The sequence below is a fragment of the Entelurus aequoreus genome, linkage group LG10 (assembly GCF_033978785.1).
Source record: "Entelurus aequoreus isolate RoL-2023_Sb linkage group LG10, RoL_Eaeq_v1.1, whole genome shotgun sequence".
Classification (NCBI taxonomy): Eukaryota; Metazoa; Chordata; class Actinopteri; order Syngnathiformes; family Syngnathidae; genus Entelurus; species Entelurus aequoreus.
Genome location: NC_084740.1, coordinates 40136595 through 40160972, shown reverse-complemented (window position 1 = coordinate 40160972; position 24378 = coordinate 40136595). Strand labels below are relative to the sequence as shown.

Sequence of the window (24378 nt, the reverse complement as noted above, 5' to 3'; positions counted from 1 at the left end):
CATCAAGCGGTGCGGCTTCATAGTTTACCAAAGTCGTACTAAAACATTTTGATAGATATATGGGCGCCGTGTGTAATGTTCTATATTTTCAATGGAACATATAAAATGTTGGTGTTGTTTACTTGAGTCATATTGACATCATATTGCAGTCTACACATATCTCTTATGTTTGACTGCCATCTACTGGTCACACTTATCATTACACCTTGTACCAAATAAAATTGCTTCGAGGTCGGTAAGCAAAACCAGAGTTATTCCTTACATTAGGGCAGTGGTTCTTAACCTGGGTTCGATCTAACCCTGGGGGTTCGGTGAGTCAGGCTCAGGGGTTCGGCGGAGGTCAAGACACACCCGACTCATCGTGTAAATAAGAACTTCTCCCTATCGGCGTATTACGGATACGGCAACAGCAGAAGTCACACTGATTTGCAGGTGCGTAATTTGTTGTGAGTTTATGCATTGTGTTGGTTTTGTTCTTTGAACAAGGTGATGTTCATGCACGGTTCATTTTGTGCACCAGTAATAAAACATGGTAACACTTTAGTATGGGGAACATATTCACCATTAATTAGTTGCTTATCAACATGCAAATTAGTAACATATTGGCTCTTAACTAGTCATTATTAAGTACTTATTAACAGTGTTGGGTTAGTTACTGAAAACCAGTAACTAGTTACAATTACTAGTTACTTTATTTAAAAAATAACTCAGTTACTAACTCAGTTACTTACACTAAAAAGTAATGCGTTACTGTGAAAAGTAACTATTTAGTTACTTCTTTTTTTCCCCCTTTTTTTAAGGCTCCCCTTAATTAATGCCCTTTTAGCCTTCATTTCAGTACTGTTATTGCACTGGAGAATAATACAATCTGTTGATCAACTTGACATGCATTTGCATCACTGAACTCAGAAAGCAATGTGGTCTACATACAACACACAAAGACAAAGATATGTTTCAAAGGGCCAATTTATTTCAGGCCAGAAAAAATTTACAAAACTATTTGAAATAGCTGCAACATAATGGCACTTTAACTTTAACTCTAAGTAGATAGGATCTTTGATCCAAGACACAACTTACATTTAACTAAAATGTTATTTTCTTTGTGCTCGACAAAAGAAAAGTATTGAGAATGTCTCCATGTTAAAAAACTCGACTTCTGGCTTCGCCATGATGTCTTGTTAGTTGTTATGAGAGTAGCGTATGTGTGTGTGTGTGTGTGTGTGTGTGGCCCTTTAAGATATGACAGCATGAGATGTGAGTGACGTCAGTGAGTGAGTGGGCGAGAGAGGTGAGGGAGCAGCGACAATGAGTGCCTGTAGGTGCTCTAGCTTGGTGGATGGCTGCGTCCAATAAAGTCACAAAGTTGCAACAAACCGCCGGGCTCGTCATTCACCCTCAGCTGTAAAGACCCTCTTCCGGGTAAAGTGATGGTTGTTAGACCCGAAGTACGGCTCTGGAGGAAGGTCTCCCCTGCGGGGAGGCGTGCGTTCTGTGGGTGGGGGAAAGCACGCCTCTTCTTTTCCACCGGAGCGCTCCAATAAAACACACTCAGATCTTCAGTTTCTAGCCGATACTACATAAAAATAACGTAAAATAACGCAGTAACGCATCATGCAGTAACGGTAACTGAGTTACTGTATATAAAAAAATAACACGTTAGATTACTAGTTACCGCCGAAACTAACGGCGTTACAGTAACGCGTTAATAAGTAACGTGTTAGTCCCAACACTGCTTATTAACGCCTTATTCAGCATGGCTTTATTATAACCCTGGCCCTAACCCTAACCCTAACCAAATAACTCTAAATTAAGTCTTTGTTACTTAGAAGTTGTTCCCCATACTAAAGTGTTACCAAAAACATATAACTTTGTCTTGAATTTGAAAAAAAAAAATAATAATAATTTTTCACTAAAGAAGGGTTCGGTGAATGCGCATATGAAACTGGTGGGGTTCGGTACCTCCAACAAGGTTAAGAACCACTGCATTAGGCGCACCGGGTTATAGGGCGCACTGTCGAGTTTTGAGGGGGGGAAAAGGATTTGAAGTGCGCCTTATAGTCCGGAAAATACGGTAAATAAAATGTGTCGTAAATAAGCAGCCAGCGTGTATACTTACAGTGATGAAAAGTCTTCTGAGGCTTTTGGATCAAAAGGAAATAAGAACAACCACAAAGGTGGTGCAGCCAAGAATAATGGTGAGCTGCAAGGTTCCAGTAAGTAGCGATGTGATTGGACGACACGGCTCAGTTTGTACGCCTCCTCTCTGGGAAATATTGTCCACAAAAGGGCGTGGTTTGTCTTTTATTACGCTTCATCAGGAAGATTGATGTTCCTCTCCTTCTTCAAGTCTCCTTAACGATCAAACGTGAGAAAGTAGACAGCAGAGGCAGAATCGGGGGGGCTTTTGTGTGGGGGTTACCACACCTGCGAACACCTGGCTAACAGCCACCTCTCCCGCAGAAAAGAGCGTCTCGTCCAGCAAGAAGCCCTCCAAGCCCCCCGTGGTGTTGATGCCGCCCAAAGCTCCGGAGGACAAGACGGTCAACACCCACTTTGGAGTGGTGATCCACGACAGAGGTCAGTGTGGAACTGTCAACTCTCCACAAGCCTTCTTCTAACCTTCTCTCCGTCTTACTCTGCCGCCTGTCTAATGTCAGCTGCCAAGTGAGTACATCTTTCTCTGCTCCTCCCCCTCTCGTGCCGTCCATCCCTCCGAGTCGTGACACGGCCACGCCTCCTTCAAGACCTCACCTTCTCTCTCTGTCTCTCTCGCTCCTCCAGTGCCGGAAGCCCCCGACAGGCCCACTATCTCTATGGCGACAGAAAGCTCCGTCTACGTCACCTGGATTCCCCGAGCCAACGGCGGCTCGCCCGTCACCGCCTTCCGCGTGGAGTGCAAGCGGGGTCGCGGCCCCGAGTGGGGCGTGGCGGCCGATAAGATCTCGCCACTCAAGTTGTCGGTGGAGGTTCGCAATCTGGAGCCTGGTGAGCCGAGATGATGACTTTTCCGCACGTTTATGGCTGTGATGCTACAGTGTCATATCCTCAACTAGTGTCCTCTGCAGTGGACTTTTTTTGGTGCAAGTAAACATTTCGAGAAATACCCTGTTATGCAAAACACAAATGTCCACTGAAGTGGACTTTTTTCTTTTGTCTATTTCTTTTGTCAGAGATACACAATGAGGGGAAAAAATTGCCATTTTATGAAAAACACCAATGTCCACTCCAGTGGACTTTTGTTTTTTGTCTATTTCTATTGTCACATTTTGTTAAAGAAATAGCCGTTATTTGCAATACACTAACGTCCACTGCAGTGGACTTTTGTTCTTTTGTCTATTTGTAATGTCTGAGGTGCACATTTTGTTACAAAAAATAGCTGTGATGTGCAAAACACAAATGTCCATTGCAGTGGATTTTTGTTTTTTGTCTATTTTTTTAAGAGATGTACAATTTGGAGGGGGAAAAAAAGTACTCATTTTAGGGAAAATAGCCATGTTGTGCAAAACACAAATGTCCACTGCAGTGGACTTTTATTTTTGGTCAATTTCTTTTGTCAGAGATACACAATTGGTTACAAAAATAACCATGTTATGAAAAACATAAGTGTCCACTCCAGTGAACTTTTGTTTTTCGTCTATATTTTTTAAATAGCCGTGATATGCAAAACACAAGTCTCCACTACAGTGGACTTTTGTTTTTGATCTAATTATTTTGTGAGGGATACAAATTTTGTTAAAAAATAGCCATACAGTGGACTTTTGTTTTTCGTCTATTTTTTTTTTTTAGAGATGTACAATTTGGAAAAAAAGATTAGGTACACATTTCAGGGAAAATAAATGTCCATTTCAGTGGACTTTTGTTTTTTTTCTGTCTATTTCTTTTGTCAGAGATACACGATTAGTTAAAAATTAGCCATGTTATGAAGAACACAAATTTGTTTTTGGTCGATTTCTTTTGTCAGAGATACAAATATAGTTTAAAAAAATAGCCATGTTCTGAAAAATATAAGTGTTTATAGTTTTGGTCGATTTCTTTTGTCAGAGATACAATTTGGGGGGAAAAATAGCCCTGTCGTGGAAAACACAAATGTTCACTGCAGTGGACTTTAGTTTTTCGTCTATTTCTATTGTCAGAGATACAATTTTTTTTTTTTATATATATAAATAGCCGTGATATGCAAAACACAAGTGTTTTGTTTTTTATCTAATTATTTTGTGAGAGATACAAATTTTTGCAAAAAAAATAGCCCTTTTGTGGAAAACACAGATGTCCACTGCAGTGGACTTTTGGTTTTGGTCTAATTCTTTTGTGAGATATACAAATTTTTGCAAAAAAATAGCCCTTTTGTGGAAAACACAAATGTCCACTGCAGTGGACTTTTGGTTTTGGTTTAATTCTTTTGTCAGAGATACAAATATTTTAAAAAAAAATAGCCCTTTTGTGGAAAACACAGATGTCCACTGCAGTGGACTTTTGGTTTTGGTCTAATTCTTTTGTGAGAGATACAAATTTTTGCAAAAAAATAGCCCTTTTGTGGAAAACACAAATGTCCACTGCAGTGGACTTTTGTTTTTGGTCGATTTCTTTTGTCAGAGATACAAATATTTTTAAAAATTAATTAGCCGTGATATGCAAAACACAAGTGTCCATTACAGTGGACTTTTGTTTTTGATCTAATTATTTTGTGAGCGATTCAAGTTTTCAAGTTTATTATTCTTCGGTCAATCGTCAACAAAATAAACAAACAGTTGTACATTCTTAAATTGAAAATGAAAATGTTGCAGACCGAAAGGGTTTAGGCTGAAGTTGAACACTTATTGCGCCTAACCCTATAAACAATGTCAAGTACAAAATAAACTTCCGAAAATTATAGAATGTCCATTGTACAACATATTATAAATACACATTATACATAACATAAACACAGTTCAATTATATACACAGTAAAGGCATGTGAAATATCCTTGTAGACATGTTAAACCTTTGTACCAATTTATATACTATATACAAACAATTGTACTTCCATTATTATTTATAACCCACATTTAGTATTTGAATTAACATTGATCATAGTATTAACTACTGTGTTGATTCTAGAGTGATATATTTTTTCAAGACATTGGTCTTAAAGTGTTTTTTAAATGTGTGAATAGAACTGGAACATTTTAAGGAATAATCCAAGCTGTTCCACAGTTGAACCCCCCTGACAGAAACACATCTACTTTTTAAGCTTGTTCTTATCTTAGCTTTCTGGAAGACAGCTGAACCTCTGAGGTCATAGGGATTCTCTCTGGGTTTGAACCTCTCCTGTAGACACCGAGGCAGCATGTGGTTATGAGCTTTGTACGTCACAATAGCAGTGTTGAGGTCAACAAGATCGTGCAGTTTTAATGTTTTTAATTTAATAAACAGAGCATTGGTATGGTCATGATAATCTGCATAATTTACAATTCTAATCGCTTTCTTTTGAAGTAAGAATATAGATTTAATGTTTGTTTTGTAATTGTTACCCCAGATTTCGACACAATAATTAAGATAAGGGAGTACAAAAGAATTATATAACATGATAAGAGCCTTTTGATTTACGGAATTTTTTATTTTATGTAACATAGCAATATTTTTTGCCATCTTTGTCTTAAGTATATTTATGTGCAGTTTCCAATTTAATTTATCATCTATATGGATTCCCAAAAATTTTGTTGAATACACCCTTTCTATCTCCATATCATCAATTCTTATATGACACTGTTTGTTATTTTTCCTATTTCCAAAAATTATATATTTTGTTTTATTTAGGTTGATTGATAGTTTATTGGCATCAAACCATTGCTTTAGTATGTGGAGTTCACTCTCTACAGTCCCTAAGAGATGGCCAAGGTCTTGCCCAGAACAGTACAGACTTGTATCATCAGCAAAGAGAATACAGTTGAGTTTTTTAAAGATTTCACAGATATCATTAATGTACAATAAAAACAATTTTGGTCCCAATACAGAACCTTGGGGTACTCCATGTGTTATAATCTTTTTATCTGAATCTACATTATTCATATGCACGTACTGTTCTCTGCCACCAAGATAACTTTTCAACCAATCATGAGCAAGACCTCTAAAACCATACCTCTGCATTTTGTTTAAAAGCAATGTATGATCGATGGTGTCAAAGGCCTTGCTCAGGTCAATAAAAACGCCAACAACAAACTCCCTCTTATCAATTGCAGTGGTTACCTCCTCAACTAGTTCCATCACTGCCATGGAAGAGGACCTGTTTGGTCGAAAGCCGTATTGGTGTTCACTTAGCAAGTGTTGCTTGTCAATAAAACTGTCTAATCTTGACACAAATAATTTTTCAAGGATTTTTGAAAATTGTGAGAGTATAGAAATAGGCCTATAGTTGGTGAACTGATGCTTATCTCCACTTTTGAAGATGGGAATAACTTTTGCCATTTTCATTTTCTTTGGGAAAACACCTTTTATAAAATAAATATTACATACATAAGTGAAGGGAACAGCTATAAAATCAACAATTTCCCCGATCAGAGAAAAGTCCAAGTCACAGCAGTCTGTTGACTTCTTGTTTTCTTGAGAATTTACAATTTCTGTGATTTCACTTTCATGGACGGGGGAAATAAAAAACGATTCTAAGTTGCTTTGAATGGTATGTTCATTAAATTTGACACTGTTTTCGGGTTGTACAATTTCATTTGCTAAATTAGGTCCAACATTCACAAAGAAGGTGTTAAAAGCATCCGTTATTTCCTTAGGGTCATTTAGAGTTTGATTATTTTCTATGAAATAGCTTGGATGTTCCTTATTTGTCATGTTTTTTTTAATGATACCATTCAAAACTTTCCACGTACCCTGGATGCTATTTTTATGTTGTTCTAATAGGTTACAGTAATATGTTCTTTTGCTGTGCTTTATTATTTGTGTTAACTTATTTTTATACGTTTTATATTTGTGTTCAGTTTCTTTGGTTCTGTGCTTTAAATGTCTTCTGTAAAGATAATTTTTCTTTTTGCAGGACTTCAATAGTCCCTTTGTGATCCATGGTTTGTCCTTAACAGTGCTGTCCTTAATATAATGTTTTTTCATTGGACAGTGCTTATCATACAATGTTATGAAAATGTTGAGAAAATGTTCGTATGCCTCATCTGGGTCTGTGGAGGTGTAAACCTCCCCCCAGTCTTGAGCACATAACTCAGACTTCAATGCTGCCATAGTTTCTGGCGTTTGGTGTCTAACAAATCTATATTGAACTGCTTTTTTGGTCCCTCTCTGATCAAAGAAATTGTGGAAAATACTGAATACAGGTAGATGATCACTTATGTCATTGAGTAGTAGTCCTGCTGTTATTTGATTCTCAGGTTGATTGGTGAAAATGTTATCTATCAGTGTGGCAAAGTCTACTGTTATTCTGGTAGGTTTTATGATAAGGGGAAAAAAATTATTACTGTACAATCCTGTTATAAAATCGGTTGTTTTGGTACTGTCCATGGGATTCAGAAGATTAATATTAAAATCACCGCACACAATATGGAGCTTGTTTGACTTATTAAACAAATAGTCCAATTTTTGATTAAATGTGTCTAGACATGATCCAGGTGTTCTATAAACACAACTAACATTTATTTTTTTGGATTTTTCTACTTCAATTTGTACAGTAATACATTCAAAAATTCCAGCTATAGCAGTTGATTTGCTGTCAATTTTCCAACATTTTAAATCATGATTTACAAAAAGTGCTACTCCTCCTCCCCTTTTTCCAACTCTGTTTGTGGTGAATAATTCATAACCATCCAATCTCATATCACAACACTTGTTCTCATCGAGCCAAGTTTCTGAGACTGCAACAAAGATAAAATATGTGTTTAAAAAATAGCCAAGATATGCAAAAATAAAAGTCCACTGCAGTGGACTTTTGTTTTTTGTGTATTGTTTTAGAGATTTTAAAAAAAGATTAGGTACAAATTTCAGGGGAAACAGCGGCGTTGTGCAAAACACAAATGTCCATTTCGGTGGACTTTTGTTTTTCGTCTCTTTCTCTTGTCAGAATGACACATTTTAGGCAAAATAAAATAGCCCGGTTGTGCAAAACACAAATGTCCACTGCAGTGGACTTCTGTATTAGGTCTATTTCTTTGTCAGAGTTGTACAATTTGGAACAAAATGGCGATGGTGTGTAAGACATGTCAGAGACCAACATTGAAAGACATGATGTGAAGGACCTATTTACCGACTTAAATAGGTACATCATTCATAACATTGACTTTGATTCATTATTATTTTTTGAGAAAAATAAGACTAAAGGTTTTGGGGATCCACAATGGCCCCACTTATAAAAGTCTCATATAACTATCTATGTATATATAACAATTTTTAACCTTTTTTACCTTCAACACTTAAATCTCTAGATCAACCTCAGATCAGTCCGTTATTCACAAAATCATATATATATATATATATATATATATATATATATATATATATATATATATATATATATATATATATATATATATATATATATATATATATATATATATATATATATATATATATATATATATATATGATTTTAGTGATTTTAAGTTTTTGATCATAATGTTTTCTTTTGTTTTTTTGTTCATTCATATGGCAAAAACATTTTTTCAAGTGGAATATTTGATGTAAACAGGTCAATAATTCATAACATTGTTTTTGATTCATTATTATTTTTTGACAAAGATATAATTAAAGGTTTCGGGGATCCACAATGGCCCCACTTATAAAAGTCTCATATATCTATCTATGTATATATAATCATTTTTTTACCTTCAACACTTAAATCTCTAGATCAACCTCAGATCAGTCCGTTATTCACAAAGTTATATATATATATATATATATATATATATATATATATATATATATATATACTACCGTTCAAAAGTTTGGGGTCACATTGAAATGTCCTTATTTTTTAAGGAAAAGCACTGTACTTTTCAATGAAGATAACTTTAAACTAGTCTTAACTTTAAAGAAATACACTCTATACATTGCTAATGTGGTAAATGACTATTCTAGCTGCAAATGTCTGGTTTTTGGTGCAATATCTACATAGGTGTATAGAGGCCCATTTCCAGCAACTATCACTCCAGTGTTCTAATGGTACAATGTGTTTGCTCATTGGCTCAGAAGACTAATTGATGATTAGAAAACCCTTGTGCAATCATGTTCACACATCTGAAAACAGTTTAGCTCGTTACAGAAGCTACAAAACTGACCTTCCTTTGAGCAGATTGAGTTTCTGGAGCATCACATTTGTGGGGTCAATTAAACGCTCAAAATGTCCAGAAAAAGAGAACTTTCATCTGAAACTCGACAGTCTATTCTTGTTCTTAGAAATGAAGGCTATTCCACAAAATTGTTTGGGTGACCCCAAACTTTTGAACAGTAGTGTATATATATATATATATATATATATATATATATATATATATATATATATATATGTGTGTGATTTAAAGTTTTTGATCATATTGTTTTCTTATGTTTTTTTGTTAATTCATATGGCAAAAAATTTTTTCAAGTGGAATATTTGATGTAAACAGCTCAATAATTCATAACATTGATTTTGATTCATTATTATTTTACAGCAATGACAGTTTTAAAGACAAAACATCCTACATGACAGATTTATGTCATTACCTGTTAGCTCTTTTATTCCACTTTTTATAATTTTTTTTGTAGTATTATTTTTAAAAACGAACTGCGTGCCACAAATGGACCCCGGTCCTGACTTTGGACACCTCTGATGTAATACATTGTGACGGTACAGGCGTGCGATACGTTTACGCTGCCGATATTGACCTGGCTGACGTTGGTTCCAGGCTCCACCTACAGGTTCCGCGTGGCGGCCATCAACTTGTACGGCGAGAGTCCTCACAGCGTCCCCTCCAGGCCCTACCAGGTGCCCCAGGCCAGCCCTCGCACGGCCGACCGGCCCGTGGTGGGACCGCACATCACCGGCACCGACGCCATCAGCGACACGCAGATCCTGCTGCGCTGGACTGTGAGTTGGTCCGCTGCTTAGCCAAAGCTCTCTTTGCCTGAGGGTGGCGCTCTAACGTGAGTCGCCTTGTTTCCTCACAGTACAGTCCCTCCAGTAACAACAACACCCCCATCCAGGGCTTCTACATCTACTACCGCCCCACTGACAGCGACAACGACAGCGACTACAAGCGGGACCTGGTTGAAGGTGCGTCTTCTTTACTCACACCGATACTGTCAAACTACTGAGTATTACAAGTAGGGCTCTTCTTACCCGATATCAGCAAAAACAAAAAGAACTATCAGGTATCATCTTGCATGTAAAATGTGTCATATCATGTGCGATACAAGCGGTCCTGGAGCATGTTTACTTGTGTCTGATATCATGTGCGATACAAGCGGTTAAGAACACTTTTTTTTACCTATTTACACTGACACACACATCAAGAGCCACATTTTTTTACACATTTACAAACACACACATTAAAAAAACACATTAACACACACACATGCACACATCAAGTAACACTTTTTTTTTTTACATATTTACACACACACACACAATCATAAAAAACACATTTACACGCACACACATACACACGCATCAAGAAACATATTTTTTACCTATTTACACACACGCACACAAAACACACATTTACACGCATACACACTTCAAAAATACACATTTACACACACAAGCACACATTGAGAAACACGTGTTTTAACACATTTACACATTATATCAAAAAACCGCACAATTTACACACACACACACACATCAAAAGACCACACACGCTCACAGACACACTCACACACACACACACACATAAAAAACACACATTTACACACACGTGCACACATTAAGAACACTTTTTTTTACCTATTTACACGGGGACACACGTCAAGAGCCACACTTTTCTACACATTTACAAACACACACACATAAAAAAACACATTTACACACACACATGCACACACCAAGAAACACTTTTTTTTAAACAAATATTTACACACACACACACAATCATAAAAAACACATTTACACATACACACGCATCAAGAAACAAATTTTTTATCTATTTACACACGCGCACACAAAACACACATTTACACGCACGCACACTTCAAAAATACACATTCACACACACACACACACACAAGCACACGTTATGAAACACGTGTTTAACACGTTTACACGTTCATATAAAAAAACTCACAATTTACACGCACACACACACACACACATCAAAAAACCACACACGCTCACAGACACACTCACACACACACACACACAAAACACACGCTTACACACACATACACATATTAAGAACTTTTTTTTTTACCTATTTACACGCACGCACACATCAAGAGACACTTTTTTTTCCACATTTACAAACACAAACACATTAAAAAAACACATTTACACACACACATGCACACATCAAGAAACACTTTTTTTTAACATATTTACACACACACACACACAATCATAAAAAACACATTTACACGCACACACATACACACGCATCAAGAAACACATTTTTTACCTATTTACACACACGCACACAAAACACACATTTACACGCATACACACTTCAAAAATACACATTTACACACACACACAAGCACACATTGAGAAACACGTGTTTTAACACATTTACACATTCATATAAAAAACGCACAATTTACACACACACACACATCAAAAGACCACACACGCTCACAGACACACTCACACACACATAAAAAACACACACATGCACACAATAAGAACACTTTTTTTACCTATTTACACGGACACACACATCAAGAGCCACACTTTTTTACACATTTACAAACACACACACATAAAAAAACACATTTACACACACACATGCACACATCAAGAAACACTTTTTTTTAACAAATATTTACACACACACACACAATCATAAAAAACACATTCACACATACACACGCATCAAGAAACAAATTTTTTACCTATTTACACACGCGCACACAAAACACACATTTACACGCGCACACACTTCAAAAATACACATTGACACACACACACACGCACACACACAAGCACACATTATGAAACACGTGTTTAACACATTTACACATTCATATAAAAAAAACTCACAATTTACACGCACACACACACACACATCAAAAAACCACACACGCTCACAGACACACTCACACACACACACACACACACATCAAAAACACACATTTACACACACATGCACACATTAAGAACACATTTTTTTAACCTATTTACATGCACGCACACATCAAGAGACACATTTTTTTACATATTTACACACACACAATCATAAAAAACACATTTACACACACACACATACACACGCATCAAGAAACACTTTTTTTACACATTTACACACACACACACACACACAATCATAGAAAACACATTAACACGCACACACATACACACACATCAAGAAACACATTTTTTACATATTTACACACACGCACACAAAACACACATTTACACACACACACACACATGATTAAAAAAAATACACATTTACACACACACACACAAGCACACATTAAGAAACACGTGTTTTAACACATTTACACATTCATATAAAAAAACACACAATTTACACACACACACACACACACATCAAAAAACCACACACGCTCACACACACACACACACACACATCAAAAACACACATTTACACACACATGCACACAATGAGAACACTTTTTTTTACTTATTTACACGGACACACACATCAAGAGCCACATTTTTTTACATATTTACACACACACAATCATAGAAAACACATTTACACGCACACACATACACACGCATCAAGAAACACATTTTTTACATATTTACACACACGCACACAAAACACACATTTACACACACACACATTAAAAAATACACATTTACGCACACACACACAAGCACACATTAAGAAACACGTGTTTTAACACATTTACACATTCATATCAAAAAACGCACAATTTACACACACACACACCAACACACATCAAAAAACCACACACGCTCACAGACACACACACACATCAAAAACACACTTTTACACACACATGCACACATTGAGAACACTTTTTTTTACCTATTTACACGGACACACACATCAAGAGCCACATTTTTTTACATATTTACACACACACAATCATAGAAAACACATTTACACGCACACACATACACACGCATCAAGAAACACATTTTTTACATATTTACACACACGCACACAAAACACACATTTACACACACACACATTAAAAAATACACACTTACGCACACACACACAAGCACACATTAAGAAACACGTGTTTTAACACATTTACACATTCATATCAAAAAACGCACAATTTACACACACACACACACACACACACACATCAAAAAACCACACACGCTCACAGACACACACACACATCTAAAACACACTTTTACACACACATGCACACATTGAGAACACTTTTTTTTACCTATTTACACGGACACACACATCAAGAGCCACATTTTTTTACATATTTACACACACACAATCATAAAAAACACATTTACACGCACACACATACACACGCATCAAGAAACACATTTTTTACCTCTTTACACACACGCACACAAAACACACGTTTACACACACACACACTTCAAAAATACACATATACACACACACACACACCCACAAGCACATTAAGAAACACATGTTTTAACACATTTACACATTCATATCACAAAACGCACACTTTACACACACACACACACACACACACACACACACACACACATCAAAAAACCACACATGCTCACAGACACACACACACACACACACACACAATCCTCTCTGGTCAGTCCCAAGGGTGATCACACAGTTGCTTTACTCAAATGCAGCTCCATATGTGGCAGCTCATGTTTGTGCTGGCTATCTTCCAGTCTTAACACACACACACGCACACACACAAACACACACACACACACAAGTACATACACACGTACATACACACACATGGGCGAGACGACAATCTCATTTAAAAAAAACACTCTACATCTAACCACTAGTGCAAAACTCTCAGCTGTAAGAAGAATTGCTGCCTATTTTCCAAATGCTAAGTTGCTATGGAAACCATAACAATGAAAAGACACCATTGTAGACCACCACCATGTATCCTACCAGGCATCGTCTGCTGGTCTGCCTCCCAATACACGAAGAACACAAACTTAGAGCACAGTGGCTCGACCTAGGAAACCACGGCAAGGAAACTAGAGGAGGACGTGTGTGTGTGTGTGTGTGTGTGTGTGTGTGTGTGTGTGTGTGTGTGTGTGTGTGTGTGTGTGTGTGTGTGTGTGTGTGTGTGTGTGTGTGTGTGTGTGTGTGTGTGTGTGTGTGTGTGTGTGTGTGTGTGTGTGTGAGCATGAAAGAACATGACCTCAGCGTGCTGGAAAAAATAATGAGGTTGTGTGATTACCCGAGATTAAGTGCGGCAAACATCAACGGCGTATTTTCCGAGGAAGTCATGGCTCACCTGTCGGCCCCCCCACCCCCTCCTCCCCCCCACTCAGGTGTGAAAGACCGCCACATGATCAGACACCTGCAGGCGGAGACGTCGTACGACATCAAAATGCAGTGCTTCAACGCGGGCGGCGAGAGCGAGTACAGCAACGTGATGATCTGTGAGACCAGAGGTGAGTGTGGTCTGTTACAGGGTCAAACCAAACCGCGGCCTCGGCATCAACACAACAGGAAGTCACATTTTTCAACGTGACGCGTCACACCAGCGTGAAGCCAATATTGATAGTGCGAGGATCAGTTTGGGGCCAGGAAAAAAACCAACCTCCAGCCACGATAAGCACATACAACACAAAGTTACAATGAAATAAATGATCCAAAAACAAATGAATAGTTAAAACTTTGTTAAAAACCTAACTTACCTGGCAGAGGTGATAAAACCCAAACCTAGGGATGGGTACCATTTACATTCGAACCGAACCAATACCCGGTACCTGGATACTTGACGGTACCAATTTTCAGTGCTTTTGTGTGTGGTAATAAATGTTAATAGTTTGATTATAAAGTTGTATTTTTTTATGTAACATGATAACTTGTTTTATTATCACATTTGAGTCTACCGTATTTTTCGGACTATAAGTCGCAGTTTTTTTCATAGTTTGGCCGGGGGTGCGACTTATGTGTGAAATTTTTAACACATTAGCGTAAAATGTCAAATATTAATATTTATCTCATTCACGTAAGAGACTAGACGTATAAGATTTCATGGGATTTAGCGATTAGGAGTGACAGATTGTTTGGTAAACGTATAGCATGTTCTATATGTTATAGTTATTTGAATGACTCTTACCATAATATGTTACGTTAACATACCAGGCACCTTCTCAGTTGGTTATTTATGCCTCATATAACGTACACTTATTCAGCCTGTTGTTCACTATTCTTTATTTATTTTAAATTGCCTTTCAAATGTCTATTCTTGGTGTTGGCTTTTATCAAATACATTTCCCCAAAAAATGTGACTTATACTCCAGTGCGACTTATATATAAGGCTGCAGCTAACGATTATTTTTCTATCGATTAATCTATAGATTATTTTTTCGATTAATCGGTTAATCTATAGATTATTTTTTCGATTAATCTATAGATTATTTTTCCTTTTACCGATTATTTTTTTTATTCAAAATGAAGATGAAAAAATAAATGTAGGCCCGTTTTTTCAAAAGGCATGGCTTTTATTTACAAAAAAAAAGAAGTATGGCCACTCAGTCAACATTGACAACAACATGACTAAATATTCTGTAACAATGTAAACATTTAAAACTTTTAACATTTAACAAAATTAAAAGTAGCTTATTTGCTTTTTAATGTGCAAATATAAAAGTCAACATCCAGTGCAAATCTTAATATTCTGCAATAGTATTGTTAGGAGTTGGTGATGTGGATCCCAAGGATGCAGAGACGAATTTGGGGTTTACAATTGTTCTTCCCTTTTATTAGGCGGAAGCACAAGGTAGCAAAAACAAAAGGCGATGGTGGAAAACACACAACACACCATGTAAAAAACTACTGAGAGAAAACAAACACACAAAACTAAAAGCGCTAGACAAGGCTAGGAAAAATATACTTCATGAGAGAAGTAATAAGACTAGGTACAAAAAATAAAACGCTAGACAAGGCTAGGATTAATACGGGCCAACCTGAGGTGAAAGGTACACGAACTAGAGAGTCCTCTTGGCACGACCAACCGTATGGAAGCAATGGCAAAGTTCCGGCGCTCACCGGTTGTCAGCAGCCTGGTTAAATAGGCTGTTTTTAATTACAGTCAGGTGTGTGCTGCTGCCTTGCGTCAGCTGCACTCCATACTGTGAACGAGAGAGAGAGTGAACATGGAGTGCAGACAACAGAAATAGGCAAGGACATTTACAGATTACCACAAGTATAAGCATTTCAAAAGTAAAAGTATTGCTTATTTTGCTTTAAAATGTGCAAAAATAAAGATAAACATCCAATACAAAAAAGTGCAAAACGAAATATTCTGTAACAACAGTGTAAACATTTCAACAAAAGTGAAAGTATTGCTTATTTGCTAAAATGTGCAAAAATAAAGATAAACATCCAATACAAAAAAGTGCCAATCTAAATATTCTGGAGCACTGTAAACATTAAGTATTGCTTTTAAAATGTGCAAAATAAACATCCAGTCCAACACAGTACACAATAACCAATTCTACTCATTCCAGTGAGTGACTAACAGTTGTAATGAAGAAAGGTTAGCATGTCTACATGTTTGGTTCTTTTCTTGTTTACAATATTCCCAGCAGCTGAAAATAGGCGCTCAGAAGGGGTCGATGTGGCTGGAACGAGAGGTAATTAGCCTTCACCTCAAGCCAGGACTGCGAGTGAGCTGAGCTGCAGTTTATATTTCTAGAAGGTCAACGGGCTCATAGTGATGTTACTAGTAGTTGACTGGGAGGTGTTTATTATCATTTGGGGAGAGTCCGCTGCCTGATGCTCACCTGCTAAACACCTATCTGCTCCACGCTGAAGCGCTGACTACATGCGCTCTGAATACACACTGCTGATTGGCTGATAATGCTTCGTGTGTACCAATCAGATGGTTGTGTGGGTGGGACAATGCTGCGTGTGTACCAATCAGATGGTTGTGTGGGTGGGACAATGCTGCGTGCTGAGACAGAGGCAGAGGAGCGAAGCAGCTTGTTAAGACTTTAGCAGCTAAAGTTAGCTTTAGCTTAGAAACTCGTTCGGTACACCCCCATGCCGAACCGAAAGCCCCGTACCGAAACGGTTCAATACAAAACACGTACCGTTACACCCCTAGCAGATACAAATGACACAGTCATGTTTTTGTGTAATGATGACAACGTATGCTCGCGCGGACGATTGACTAGTTGATGGTTTTCTTTTCAAATGTTCGTTCATAGCCGTTGTGCTGCTATGATAGGCCATTTCCGCTCGACACAGTGTGCATACAACAACATTATTAGGCCGTTTATTGAAATACTCCCACACTTTTGACCACTTTTGGCATGCTTTTCCCCCCTCGCTCGCACCGCTCGCATCGTCTGCTTTGATCGTCTGCTTTGCGGTCCGCCATGACGGTAGTGTGACGTAAATATGCGACGCGTCGACGCACAAAAACGGCGTCGACGTATTTACGTAACCGATGACGTCGACTACGTCGACGCGTCGTTTCAGCCTTACTTATATATGTTTTTTTCCTTTTTTATTGTGCATTTTCTTATACTTTGGAGCGACTTCTACTCCGAAAAATACGGTAATTGCAATGCAGTTGCACATGGCAGTACTGTACAGGCTATCTATGGTATGTTGTCCAACCAGGAAGTTGAATGTGTTGTGTTGCGTCCTAAAAGGGTTTGCACTGTAAGTATTGTACCTATTAGACCAGTGGTTCTTAACCTGGGTTCGATCGAACCCAAGGGGTTTGGTGAGTCGGCCTCAGGGGTTCGGTGGAGCCTCCGCCGCGTAGGTCAAGACACACCCGACTCATCATGTAAATAAAAACTTCTCCTTATCGGCGCATTGTGGATACCCCCAAACAATGTTCCCTCTAATTTTCCATATGCGTCAGCAAACGCAAAAACTCCTTGAGCATTCAGTGGAGCACATGTGAGCGACGTTAGACGTGCACATGCACTGTGGCCACACCAGCAGTACACCTGTCCCAAACCTGACTAAACAAGTTAAATGTTTTATTATTATAATCAAATGACAGCAGTCATTTCCATTAGATTATTTTCTAACATAAGTATTTTGGCCCAATTACAATGACAATAACAAAGAATATTGTTTTTCATGAGCTGTGTACCAGTATTGTAAGTCTGCGTGGGGTTCCTGCTTTGGAAATAATTTGTACCCCTTTCAGATATTGCATTTAGTTCCCACTAAAACCTTCACATGTTGCACAATGAGATGTAAACATGGGATCAGGTGTACATTCCTGTAACTTTGTAAAATATATCTTTATTAGTATTTTTTTAATATAATAACATAATTTCATGGTTAATATTTATAAATTAAGATAAAATTAAAGGCCTACTGAAAGCCACTACTACCGACCACGCAGTCTGATAGTTTATATATCAATGATGAAATCTTAACATTGCAACACATGCCAATACGGCCGGGTTAACTTATAAAGTGCAATTTTAAAATTCCCGCCACACTTCCGGTTGAAAAACTCCTTTGGATATGATTTATGCGTGTGACGTCACAAAATCCACGGAAGTGGTTGGACCCCGTCGAAGCCGATACAGAAACCTCTTGTTTTCTTCGACAAAATTCCACAGTATTCTGGACATCTGTGTTGGTGAATCTTTTGCAATTTGTTTAATGAACAATGGAGGCTGCAAAGAAGAACGTTGTAGGTGGGATCGATCGGTGTATTAGCGGCTAAGTACAATACTTACAGCAAAACAACAAGGACTACTTACTACGCCTAGCCGATGCTTGCCGCCAAACCCACGGATGAAGTCCTTCGTCGCGCCGTCGATCGCTGGAATGCAGGTGAGCACGGCTATTGATGGGAAGATGAGGGCTGGCTGGCGTAGGTGGAGCGCTAATGTTTTTATCATAGTTCTGTGAGGTCCGGTTGCTAAGTTGCTAAATTAGCCTTAGCGTCGTTAGCAACAGCATTGTTAAGCCTTACCAGGCTGAGAATTTTTAACTGTGTAGTTACATGTCCATGGTTTAATAGTATTGTTGATCTTCTGTCTATCCTTCCAGTCAGGGATTTATTTATTTTGTTTCTATCTTCATTTGAGAACGATGCTATCACGTTAGCTCAGTAGCTAAGTGTGTTTCCGATGTATTGTCGTGGAGATAAAAGTCACTTTAAATGTCCATTTCGCGTGCTCGACTCTCATTTTCTAGAGGATATAGTATCCGAGGTGGTTTAAAATACAAATCCGTGATCCACAATAGAAAAAGGAGAGAGTGTGGAATCCAATGAGCCAGCTTGTACCTAAGTTACGGTCAGAGCGAAAAAAGATACGTCCATCACTGCCTCTCTAATCCTTCACTGTAACGTTCCTCATCTACAAATCTTTCATCCTCGCTGAAATTAATGGGGTAATCGTCGCTTTCTCGGTCCGAATCTCTCTCGCTCCATTGTAAAAAAAAGAAAATTGTGAGGAATATTGCCTCCTGTGACGTCACGCTACTTCCGGTACAGGCAAGGCTTTTTTATCAGCGAGCAAAAGTTGCGAACTTTATCGTCGATTTTCTCTACTAAATCCTTTCAGCAAAAATATGGCAATGTCGCGAAATGATCAAGTATGACACATAGAATGGATCTGCTATTCCCGTTTAAATAAAAAAAATTAATTTCAGTAGGCCTTTAAGAAAAATGTTTTTTATTGTTCACTAAAGAAGGCTTCTGTGAATGCGCATATGAAACTAGTGGGGTTCGGTACCTCCAACAAGGTTAAGAACCACTGAATTAGACACCAGCTGTTCGTCTGTAACATTCATCTTAGTTGTAGTTTCCATTACCAAATTTAGAGGTGTTGAAATCGCCATGTAAAATCGCTAATGCTAATAGTAGCCTGTCTATGAAAAATATAATGTAAATTAGCATCAAGCTAGCCCATTTTAGAAGAGTGGAGCCTTGCTTTATGTTCAAGCGTTTTCTACCTGTGTTTTTGCAACATTACTTTGAGAGAGTTTGGCTGCGTCCACCTTGAGTGCCGAGTGTTTAGTCTGAAACCGGACATTACGTCGCATGTAACAAAGTAAGGCACCGTGTGATTTTACGTCAATCGGAATCATTCGGTGCCTATAAAAGTGGCGACTTCTGTACCCATCCCTACCCCGACGTGACCACGACACCATGCATTGTGAAGAGGGTTGTTGTTGTTGTTGTTGTCACTGACAAACTCCTCCTTCCTCTTCGCCGCAGCTCGTCAGTCTCCGGGCGCCCCCAGCCAACGACCCTTCACCCCGCCCTGGCCCCAACCCCAGGAGCCACCCACGTCGCCCGGGGGGTTGCTGTACTTGATCGTGGGCTGCGTGCTGGGCGTGATGGTCATCATCCTGCTGGCCTTCATCGCCATGTGTCTGTGGAGGAACCGGCAGCACAACAACATGCACAGTCAGTTTCTACTGCAACATTTACTGCTTGCATTCTAATTTATGGGCTGCAATTAAAAAAGAAAATCGTGCAGTTCTATATTTATATTTTTTCAATTTATTTATAAGTGTTGCCTTAAAAAAGCTAAGTAAAAATAATAATTATAGAATGAACAGTAAAAAATATATGAAATAGATATATTCATATGTTAATCAATATGACTTAAAAACTTAATTTAAATTTAAATAAATTATTTATGTTGTGTTATGATTATTTTATGTAAATATTATAGCAATATTCTTATTTATATTCAATATATTTTACCAGTGTTTTAGTAGAATAAAGCAAAGAGTAAAAATATGTTATTTATTAATGATTACAATTAAAATAACTTCATTATTTTCTTAGTTGTTTTGTATTTTGTATGGATAAAAAATTATCGTGTATTATACTATATAAATATTATGACCACATTCTTATTTAAATATGTATTTTGTTAGTGTTGTTTTAGTAGAACAAAATAAGTAGTAAAAATATTTTATATATTAACGATTAGAATAATATTAACTTAATTAAGTTCTTAATTTCTGTGTAATTTGTATGAATAAATAAAAAAACATGTTTTACTATATTTCTTCTATATAAATATTATGACCACATTCTTGTTTAAATGTGTATTTGATTAGTGTTCTTTTAATAGAATAAAATAAATAGTAAAATATGTCATAAATTAACTTAATTACATTCCTAATTTTTTTGGATAAATAAAAAAAATATATATCTTGTATTATATTTATTCTATATAAATGTCATGTCCGCAATCTTATTTAAATATGTATTTAATTAGTCTTGTTTTAGTAGACTAAAATAAATAGTAAACATGTTCTTATTTTAATGATTAGAATTATAATAACTTAATTATATTCTTAATAAATTTGTATGCTTTATAAATACATTTAAAAAAAAAATGTATTGTATTTATTTTATATTAATATTATGACCACATTATTGTTTAAATATGTATTTTATTAGTGTTGTTTTAATCAAATAAAAGAAATAGTAATTATAGTTTATATACTAACTTAATTAAATTCTTATTTTTTTGTATTTTGTATAAATAGATAAAAAATGATTGTGTATTATACTATATAAATATTATGACCACATTCTTATTTAAACATTTATTTTATTAATTTTGTTTTACTAAAATCAAAACAAATTGCAAAAATATTTTATATATTAATGATTACAATAATATTAATTAATTAAGTTAATTATTAATTAGGTTCAGATTTATTTGTAATTTGTATGAATAAAAAATATATATGTTTTATTATATTTCTTCAATATAAATATTATGACCACATTCTTATTTAAATATGTATTTTATTAGTGTTTTTTTAGTAGGAAAAAAATAAATACTAAAAATTGTATGTATTAACTCAATTACCTTTTTTTTTATTTATTTAGTATAAATAAATAAAAAAATCTGTTGTATAATATTTATTCTATATAAATATAATGACCGCATTTTTATTTAAATGTGTATTTTATTAGTGTTGTTTCAGTAGACTAATGATTAGAATTATATTAACTTAATTAAAATTGTAGTGTTTTTGTATGTTACATGAAAATAATGTTGTATTATAATTATTCTATATTAATATTATGACCACATTTTTGTTTAAATATGTATTTTTTGTGTTGATTTAGCAGGATTAAATAATAGTAAAATATTTTATAAATAAACTTAATTAAATAATTTTTTTTTGTATTTTGTATAAATAAATACAAATTATATTTTATTAGACTTCTTCAATATAAATATGACCACATTCTTATTGAAATATGTATTTTATTAGTGTTGTTTTAGTAGACTAATGATTAGAATTATATTAACTTAATTAAAATTGTAATGTTGTATGAATACATACAAAATAATGTTGTATTATATTTATTCTATATTAATACTATGACCACATTCTTATTTAAATATGTATTTTATTAGTGTTGTTTTAGTAGAATAAGATCAATAGTAAAAATATTTGATATACTGTACAAACTTAGTTAAATGTTATTTTTATTTTGTATAACTAAATAAATAAATGTTGTATTATATTTCTCTATATAAATATAACGACCACATTCCTTTTTAAACATGTATTTTATTAATGTTGTTTTAGTCAAATAAAATAAATGGTACAATTATTTTATATATTTACTTAATTAAATTCTTAATTGTTTTGTATAAATAAATAAAAATGTGTTGTATTATATTTCTTCTATATAACTATTATGACCACATTCTTATTTAAATATTTATTTTATTTGTGTTGTTTTAATCGAATAAAATAAATGGTAAAATTATTTTATATATTCACTTAATTAAATTCTTATTGTTTTGTTTTGTATAAATACATAAAATTGTTGTAATATATATTTTCTATATACATATTATGATCGCAGTCTTATTTAAATATGTATAATAATATAAATAGTAAAAATATTTTGTGTATTAGTGATTAGAAATATATTAACTTTTTTTTGTTTCGTATAAATACATTTTAAAAAAGTGTTGTATTATGTTTCTTCTATATAAATATAATGACCACATCCTTATTCAAATATGTATTTTATTAGTATTGTTTTAGTGGACTAAAATACATTTTAAAAATATGTTATTTATTAACTGAATTAAAATCTTATTTGTTTGTATTTCGTATAAATAAATAAAAAAATATGTTGTATTATATTTCTTCTATATACATTTTATGACCACATTCTTAATTAAATATGTATATTTTTAGTGTTGTTTTAGTACAATAAAATAAATAGTAAAAACATTTTATTTATTAAATTAAATTCTTATTTTTTGTTTTGTATAAATAAAAAAATAAATATGTTGTATTATCTTTCTTCTATATACATATACATATATACTATTACCCTTTTCTTATTAAAATATGTATTTTATTATTGTTGTTTTATTTGAATAAAATAAATAGTGACAGGACCTGACATTGAGCCTTGTGGCACACCTCGTGTTTCCTGCACTAGAATACGACCCTCCAGGTTACCTGTACCAACCTACGGACGTAAACGGACACATTCTGGAGTACACCACGTTGTCCGGCACCGGCGGCGTCCACGGGGGCTACGGGCACGGGGGCTACGGGCAGGGGGGCGCCATGTTGCCGGCAGGCTGCCACCACCTGCACCATAAACACCCCAACGGCCTGGCGCTGCTCAACGGCAACGGTGGACTTTTCCAGCACGGCCGTGATGGCACCTTGCCTCACAGCGGGGGGGACTGCGAGCACCCGCACGCTCACCACCACCACCACAACGTGAGTCCGGACCTGGTCTCTGGGGTCCTGAAGGGCTCGCTGGTCTAAATGCAGTTTTCCTTTCCAGGGCGGCGTCTACACGGCTCTCCCTCAGTCCGAGTCTTCTGACTGCATGAGCTGTCAGAACTTGTGCAACAACAACAGGTACTAGCAAGAACCTTATTCATCTTCAGTCACTCATTTGCCAACTGTTTCCTATGAGGAAAAGTCACATGATGGACTTTATTTAAGTGAATGTTTTTATGAAGGAAACACCTGACTCCAAGTGCTTGAATTGGCACAGGTAACCACCACTAAGCTTTTTAGTTAATTTCCTAGGGATTTTAAAACCAGGTCTTAACCTTCATTAACTGAGGAAAACATGCCTCACCTTATT

At 35.9% G+C, this 24378-nt stretch overlaps 1 protein-coding gene across 3 annotated transcripts in view; it reads left to right on the top strand.

Annotated features, from left to right (window-relative positions):
* The window catches only part of cdon (cell adhesion associated, oncogene regulated), a 213580-nt gene that overhangs the window by 178788 nt on the left and 10414 nt on the right, over nucleotides 1–24378 (top strand). For all 3 annotated transcript variants that reach the window (XM_062060861.1, XM_062060862.1, XM_062060863.1), the window contains 8 exons: nucleotides 2461–2577; nucleotides 2782–2985; nucleotides 9870–10051; nucleotides 10132–10237; nucleotides 14597–14719; nucleotides 20485–20676; nucleotides 23713–24002; nucleotides 24070–24146. In XM_062060861.1, coding sequence (XP_061916845.1) covers nucleotides 2461–2577; nucleotides 2782–2985; nucleotides 9870–10051; nucleotides 10132–10237; nucleotides 14597–14719; nucleotides 20485–20676; nucleotides 23713–24002; nucleotides 24070–24146 — 1291 coding nt within the window. The remainder of the gene's footprint in view (nucleotides 1–2460; nucleotides 2578–2781; nucleotides 2986–9869; nucleotides 10052–10131; nucleotides 10238–14596; nucleotides 14720–20484; nucleotides 20677–23712; nucleotides 24003–24069; nucleotides 24147–24378) is intronic.